This window comes from Phytophthora parasitica (assembly GCF_000247585.1).
Source record: "Phytophthora parasitica INRA-310 unplaced genomic scaffold supercont2.54, whole genome shotgun sequence".
Lineage (NCBI taxonomy): Eukaryota > Oomycota > Peronosporomycetes > Peronosporales > Peronosporaceae > Phytophthora > Phytophthora nicotianae.
This window is the reverse complement of record NW_008649040.1, coordinates 328,874-336,342: the sequence shown is the minus strand read 5'-3', so window position 1 is coordinate 336,342 and position 7,469 is coordinate 328,874. Positions and strand designations below refer to the sequence as shown.

The following is a 7,469-nucleotide window of genomic DNA, read 5'->3' as shown; positions in this document are numbered from 1 at the left end:
CGTCCTGGTACGCGCTCGGCAACAGCCTGAAATGACCATCATTCTGTCAGTTACGTCATTGCCAGCTCAAAAATGGCACGCAGCGTACCATCCAGTTGCGGTGTCCAAGCTCCGCCACGGCCTTCTTAAGCGCCTCGTCCTGCTCGGGCGTCCAGCGCTTGCTCACGACGCCGCCGTTCTTCTTCTTCTGGGCCTCACCCGCTTTATCTGCGTGCGGCTCGGCATTCACGGCGTCACGCCCGCGCTTCCTGTTATCCGGATAACACACTTCCGACCGTCACTCTCATGACCATCACTCTGATTCTCATTTTTCACTTTTGCCAAAAACGTACACTGCTGACTCGGCCACTGATAATTCATAGCGAAAATAAGAAATTGACCGAGTTAGAGGGTGATATGGAGGATTGAGGGCCGACAATGGGCTTACCCATGGGTGCGGGGTGCCTGTCCTGTGTCTGGTTGTCGGTCTATAGGCTTCCTGTTGCCGCTACGTTGCTTCTCGGCCTTCTCGACGCGAGCGGGACCGTGGACTGAAGAGTGAGATTCGCGGCTGGGGCCAATTCTGCGGAAAGACAGTGTACCCACGTCTGATTGGCGTAAAAAACGTCACCTGAGTTTTCCTTTCATTCGTCGATAATCGTGAAAAAATCAAACAATTGGTCGAAATTTGAAATGGGTACATCTTTGCACATTTCACACCAAACTTTGGTGACCGAAAGCGGGTGTGACTCATAATTTTACGGCAACTCTCCCACTGATGTTTTTAAAAGTTTTGTTTACATGTGTTGCTTAGCACATGAAACGATGAAGCGCAACACTGCAACTTAAGTAAATTACGGTATGTTTTTATTTTACTGCCACAAACTTCAGTCCCGGATTTTTTTTTCACTGCCGTCCTATTGCACGCTGAACACCGAGTGATTTTTTTTTCTTTCCACAAGCATATTGGTATGTGGAGTTTTGTCCATCGTTATTAATTTTCCTTTCCAATTTCACTTGTTAAAATGAAAAAAAAAAAAAACATCATTTCCTCGACAATCGCTTCTTGCACGCAGGTCACAAGCACACTTCACTTCGTGTTACACTTCTGCTACCAACGCGGGTTTCCTAATACATCTTGCCCTTGCGAATCGGGCGCATGAGATCCGAGTCCAACAGGTCGTCAATATCATTCGAGATGTTGCTGAGTTCGTACGAGATCCCGTTCGAGTTTCGTCTGGGCATCGATCTGGTCTCCTGAAAATCCAGCGAGTGTGTCAAATTGCGTCCGCTGCTCGTCTCAAAGCTGTGTTGCGAGTACGCGTTCGTCTCCACTGGCAAACTGGCAATATGGTCGTCCTGGATATTTGCATCGCCCCCAGTCGACTTTTGTGCTCGCCAACTGTCAATAAGTCCCTGGAACAGATGTTTGTCTTCGTGATCCAAGTTCTGCACCGCCTTCTGCAACGACTCTGGGTTTTTGAATGAACTGGTTAAACTGTCCATCATACTGCTGGCACTTGAGAGTCGCCCTCTCTCGCCTCGTTCCTTGGATATTGACACTGTGGCACGGAACATTTCGTCCAGTTCGCCACTTGCCAGCAAGTCTTCAGGCGACATGTCTGTGAATGAGGTCAAGCCGCGTGCGCTGCCAAAGCTCAATAAGCTGTTCGAATGGCTACGCAGCAGTTCTTTGAGGATCGCAGCGTCGTTCATCTCATCCTCGGCCTTCACTTCATCGCTCAATGGCTCTACGATAGGTTCTGGGTACTGGGTTGGCATTGGTACTTGTGTTGTGGGGAGAGGGTCTTCCGAGTGAGGCATTCCCATTTGCGGTGGATGCAGAGGTGGCATTGGCATTGGTGTAATGGGTACACTGTTGTCGTGGTAAGGCATTGGGTCGGGGTACCCATTGCCGTAGGTTGGCAACTCGGGCATTGTGATTGGTCCATTCATCAACGTTGCTGCAACATCATCAGGTGTCGGAGGAGCCATCGAGCGTTGCTTGTTCACTGTCATTCCTGGCATAAGTTTCGGACGACCAGGCTTGGCCTTGACCTTTTGGTTCGGGTTCAACGCTTTCCATCTCAACTTCACCGCGTCTTCCGTGCGTCCTGGCAACAATTCTGCAATTTGTGTCCATCGATTGCCCATTTTCTCAAACCCTTCCTGGATAATTGTGTCTTCTTCAGGCGTAAATGGTCTGAATAAAAATAAATAATCAGTATACCAGTATTTCGGTAACAAAAACCATAAACAACTTACGATTTGTTGATGCTCGGGTCCAAGTGGTTTCTCCATCGCTCGCGACATTGTTTTGCTCTAAAATTTTAACACAATTTGTCAGTAAAAAAAAAAAATTAAAAAAAATTATCCAGTGGCAAATACGCACGTTCTTCCGGGGATGTGAGCTGCCACTTCGCCCCATGAGTGGCAGCCTTGCAACACCATCTGCTCCAGCGTGCTGTCCTCTTCGAATGACCAGTGGCCCTTTACCAGCCCAGGCTTAAGCACCTTGTTCCAGCGCTGCAGACACTGCGCGTGGTTGCGTCCATCCACGCGCGAGGCGATGGCTTTCCAGTTGCGCTGGCCGAACTCTTCCACTGCCTTGCGCAGCGCGTCGTCCTGGTCAGGCGTCCAGCGCTTGCCCTTCTCGTCCTCGCGGGGCTTTTGCGCTTCGCTCGGAGTCTCATGGAACGAGCGCAACGCCTCGTCAGTTGCCTCACGCTCGCGTTTGCTGCAATGCCACATACAAAAAACAAGTATAAGATAAACACCATGTTGCAGTTTTCCAGTGCGGAATGGAAAAAAAAAAAATGACCTACACTCCTGGTTCCGCTGCAATTATTTTCATTGACAAAAAAGCGTAGCAGAAAGCGTGTTAGCACGTAGCGAAGACGGAAGCAAAAGCTGCGAGCGCACCCATGGCGTCGTGTCTTGAGCTGCTTGATGCTACGCGCTCCTTGGTGATGGCGATAGAGTGCGAGTGACAGGTAAGGGAAGCACGCGACTTCTTCCGAAGCTGAATTATGGCCCCCAGATGTCGTGAAGAAAAACTGCGAGATTTTCGACCAATGGGAGAGGCTAACCATACTCAACTCAAGTGAAGACCAGGACGCGGAGGAGCAGGCCAAACTTCAAGCGTCTGGTGTACATACACGTTGTCGGTCGTGCATTTGCGCCTCCGAGCCTTGATGCAGGCGGCTCCTGAGCAATCCAAGCTGCGGATTGAAGTTCGGCTAGACCGATCAGATGCGCGGTACAAGTAGACTTGGGTTTACGGCCCGTGGCTTGGTGTTTTACGTAGTCTGGGGCTCATCCGACAGATTGCAAGGATGCGAGCATTGTACACAAAATCTGTTGATCCGCCATCATCGATTTGGTACATACTCAACGTGGAATCATGTTTTGGTGCTTGGAGTCCGAACCTTTGGACTCCAAGCACCAAAACTGATCGTGAGATGACAGCCATCAATGTTTACGTGGAGAGATTGAATCTTGTCTCCGGTTGGATACTCTACCTTGGATCGACTGTGAAGGTAATATGTTCGGGTGTGTGAACTTTACAAATGGCTTCCGGAAATTGACGAGAGCGCGAGAGGCTGGAGTTGAAGTAATTCCTCGCGAAGAAGACGTCGGTGCTGAGCTTTCAGCAATGTGCGCAGGCCTTCCTGATCCTCTTCGCTTGCAGCCAGTCCTCGAGTGATGCAGTTGGCATTTCCTGAAGCATCCAGGTTCGCAACAGTGAAGTACCTACAAACAAGGGTATAAGTAAGCAAATGCTTCTACACTTTGGCAAATGTAGTTGACAGCGTACCCCGAGTGCGACTTTTTGCGCTCTTCCGATCCAAATTGCTTGATGAAAACTTCAACTTCTATGTCGACGAAGTTTTCTCTGCGGACAAGAAATGCGAGCGCTTGTGAGTACACAAACGATCGCTCTCACAAAATGATGGTTAGACACAACTTTTTTTCGTACCGGACGCCACAAACCCGCGCCTCCATCGTTACAACGTCGTTTGTCGTGACTGGCAACTTGAAAGAAATCCTGTTCGCCGATACAGTCACCATATTGCTGTTCCCTGCGAAGATTTTACCGCAATACAACGCCGTTTTGTCCTGCTCAAACCTTAATTCGTAATCCATAGATACACCTCCAAATGCTCCAGATAAACTTTACCATCCACGAGAGGATCTCGCCACCGAAGACTGTACCGTTCCGGTTCAAATGACATGGTAAGAACGACGTCGACAGTGCAACCATAGTGTCACGTAGTGCGACTTTTTCCGACCACTCATTGCGCGGAACGTTGTCAAACATTTCCAGCGAAACATTTGGCAACTCATCGACGGATTTCTCGATTTTCTCCAAGCGCTTCGAGATTTTCTTGCGTTGTCGCGCGATCTCCCGAAGCCGATCGATACGACTCTCGTTACCAGCATCAACCAGCTTTGGCAGTCCTCGAAGTGGGCGATTGTTACCGTCCAGCGCCACTGCTGTCATCACGGCATCGACAGCATGGACAAACTTCCGTGTTGCGATATCGTGGCGATATCCAGTCACCTGCAAACATTCATCGTGCAACTATTTTTCAGTTGCCTGTTATCCCCTTGAGAAGCAAATTTCACCTGGAGAGTTAAAGACGACTGGCCAATGTTGATCAATTCGCCCTCAAGGCGTACGACATCTCCATGCATGATCGGACTAACTGTGTTGAGGCTTTCAAGTGCTGCCATCGCCACCTTATTGGAAATCGCGCTACATTATCACAACAACATTTTAATGATTATTCTGATCATCATTCTCTAATATTCACGAACTTTTCAGCAACAGCTCCGCCAAAGTTATCAAGACGATGCAACAGCGGTCCCAGACTGAGCAACTTGCCACGAAGGTGTTCCTCTCCCTGTCATCAATTGCAAAATTTGATTAACCCGCGGGAATGGTGGTCTCTGATATTCACCGTACAATAGTATTGGCGTATGCCAAGCGCGTTTGCTGCACCGCCACGGTCTTTTTTGCTGCAGTGGACATGGTGGAACAGTGCAATCGCGAGAAGGAGAAGCTGAAGGAGAGAGCACGAAGCATCCGACGTGGCAAGTTCAGGAATGACAGGGGCAGAGTTGGCATCATTGGCTGTTTTTTGTCTATACCATGAAGCAATTGTCGACGTAAACTATGCAAAACCTCACAATTTAGCAGGCGTGGACAAGGAAAGCGGCTCGAGTGTTAGCAATTTGAGCTCTTGGTCGTCGAACGTCCATCGGTGTTGTGCCTTGAGCAATGTGCGCATGCTCTCCTGGTCGTTTTCGTCCACCTTGAGTCCGGTAGAGATCTGCTTCATGCGGTACGAGCGATCCAGGTTCGCAACAGTAAAATACCTGTTCAAAACACCCAGTCAGGTTTTGAATAATAATCACAGTACAGGAAGACCCATACGCACCCTGTATGAGACTTGCGGCGTTCGTTAGAACCAATGCGACCGACAAACACTTCGACTTCGACTTCCAGATGGTGGCGACTGCAAAGGAAGAAATGTTAAACCCATAACACAATAACTTTGAATCGAGAAATAACTTACCGGACGCTGCTGATACGCGCGTGCATCGTTACGATGTCGTCCATAGTAATCGGGAGTTTAAAGAAGATTCGGTTCATGGACACGGTGACCATGTTCTGATTCTTGGTGAAGTTGCGAGCGCAATATAGTGCCACTTTGTCCATCCACGTGAGCACTTCACCGCCGAAAATCGTGTTGTTCCGGTTCAAATGCTTGGGCAAGAAGGAGCTCTGCACTTCGATCAGCGTGTCTGGGATGGGCACTTCGAGTGATCGGCCGTTGTCGTGCTTCTTGAGCATATCGACCGACACATGCGGCAACTGGTCCACTTCTTCCTGGACCTCACGCCATCGAGCAGCAAGTTCTTTGCGCTGGGCTGCAATCTCCTCGTGTTTCCTTACGTACTCCGGGTCGAGTGGGTCCAATAGCTTTGGGAGTCCCGGACTTGGACGCATGTTCTCGTCCAGTGCCACGCACGTCATGATAGCGCTCAGAGTATGGATGAACTTGCCGGCTTCGATATCGTGGCGGTACCCAGTAATTTGAACAGCTAGTGACGAACTTCCAGTGTAAATTACCTCGCCTTCTAGCCGCACGAGGTCACCATGCGCGATCTGGCTCTTAAAATCCACGCGGTCTACCGAGATTGTGGCGATACCTTTGCACGCCACACTATAACAATCTAGATTAGCTCTCAGCATCATTGACACGCTAAATTTCTGCGTACTTTTCGGCGACCGCAGCCCCGAAGATGTCGATTCGCTCCAAGATCGGTCCAGCACTGATCAATTTGCCACTTAGACTTTCCTCGCCCTGCAACAATGGACCAAAACGTTAGATGGTGGTATCGCATTGCGTGAAGAGTTCACAAATTGTACGCACGATGATATCAGCGTATGCTAGGCGGGTATCCCGTGGGTTCACGAACGTTTGGTCTCCGATGGTCTGCATCCTCACGGCGCTCAGGAATCGATTATGACGAGAATGCAACCTCGTCCGCCGCGTCATTCGAGACAGCATTCTCTCTTCAAAATGAACTCACAGCCCAACGTTCACACTTACGTAGGCAGAGTGAAACGCAATCAGGACTGACGTGTTAAAATGCTCTGGTAGTGGACGAGAGCGGACGTGAGCGGACGCGACCTGAAGCTGCCCATCCCCAAACTGAAGTTGGTGGATCAGAGGCTGCATCCCATCCGCAAGATTACCTGCGAAGACTTAAGATTCATGTAAATGCACTTAACATAATGATGTGGACCACATATGAATAAAGATTTCAGACAACACACCAGGCTTTAGCATACAAACTGGAGGAGGCAAGAAGTTCATTATATCTAGAGGTTTATCAAAGGCCCGAGGGTGCGATTAAGGGATGCAGTACTGTGCTACTCAGGAATTCGGCGTTCAAATGTGTAGATAAATGGAATTCGTCGTGCAAAATGAGTGAAGCGTTATTAAGAGAATATTTCTATAAAATTAGAAATGACCTTTTCTAACGTACGGCTTAAAAATGGTAATGGAAGTTGTAAACATGGATAACGTGTATTGGCTCGGCTTTTAATCTCATGTGCTAGTGTTCTCCACGATAAATGACATAATCTATTTTCTCTTCCCCGTGGATGAAGAAGGAGAGAACGAGAGACGATTATCTATCTGGGTGATATGGATTCCTGGGTGGAAACTCAAATCTCTTGAGACTCGATGGAACGCTCCATTCCGCATAAGGGTTTATTCGATATGCCGGGGCCTGTCGGCCCCGGCATATCCGACACCGACCTCCGATCTCCGATACTCCGCTTGATATTTATTTATAGTGTGTAAATTCTCAGAATCTGATAAACGCACTGACTACAAAAATCTCTGCAAGAACGAATGGAGCAGTCGGTTAGCCATACCAGCTCTGAAGATCGGTTGGAGCAGCAGGAAGTC

At 48.9% G+C, this 7,469-nt stretch overlaps 4 protein-coding genes across 4 annotated transcripts; all 4 read right to left on the bottom strand.

The window, feature by feature from the left end:
• Positions 1-55: 55 nt before the first annotated feature.
• Positions 56-431, bottom strand: PPTG_23858 (hypothetical protein; the record flags this gene model as incomplete). Its single annotated transcript, XM_008913609.1, has 3 exons — positions 56-248; positions 333-348; positions 428-431. The coding sequence occupies 3 exons, from the start codon at positions 429-431 to the stop codon at positions 56-58; spliced, it is 213 nt and encodes a 70-aa protein (XP_008911857.1).
• Positions 432-1,107: 676 nt separating this feature from the next.
• Positions 1,108-2,905, bottom strand: PPTG_15852 (hypothetical protein; the record flags this gene model as incomplete). Its single annotated transcript, XM_008913608.1, has 5 exons — positions 1,108-2,182; positions 2,245-2,301; positions 2,372-2,716; positions 2,805-2,817; positions 2,902-2,905. The coding sequence occupies 5 exons, from the start codon at positions 2,903-2,905 to the stop codon at positions 1,108-1,110; spliced, it is 1,494 nt and encodes a 497-aa protein (XP_008911856.1).
• A 637-nt stretch (positions 2,906-3,542) lies between these two features.
• Positions 3,543-5,014, bottom strand: PPTG_15851 (hypothetical protein; the record flags this gene model as incomplete). The annotated part of the gene is made up of 7 exons (XM_008913607.1): positions 3,543-3,732; positions 3,797-3,874; positions 3,959-4,098; positions 4,160-4,543; positions 4,609-4,738; positions 4,801-4,886; positions 4,949-5,014. The coding sequence occupies 7 exons, from the start codon at positions 5,012-5,014 to the stop codon at positions 3,543-3,545; spliced, it is 1,074 nt and encodes a 357-aa protein (XP_008911855.1).
• Positions 5,015-5,168: 154 nt separating this feature from the next.
• On the bottom strand, positions 5,169-6,560 carry PPTG_15850 (hypothetical protein; the record flags this gene model as incomplete). Its single annotated transcript, XM_008913606.1, has 5 exons — positions 5,169-5,361; positions 5,424-5,501; positions 5,562-6,212; positions 6,268-6,353; positions 6,423-6,560. 5 exons carry the CDS (start codon positions 6,558-6,560, stop codon positions 5,169-5,171), a joined length of 1,146 nt encoding a protein of 381 aa, XP_008911854.1.
• Positions 6,561-7,469: the final 909 nt, after the last annotated feature.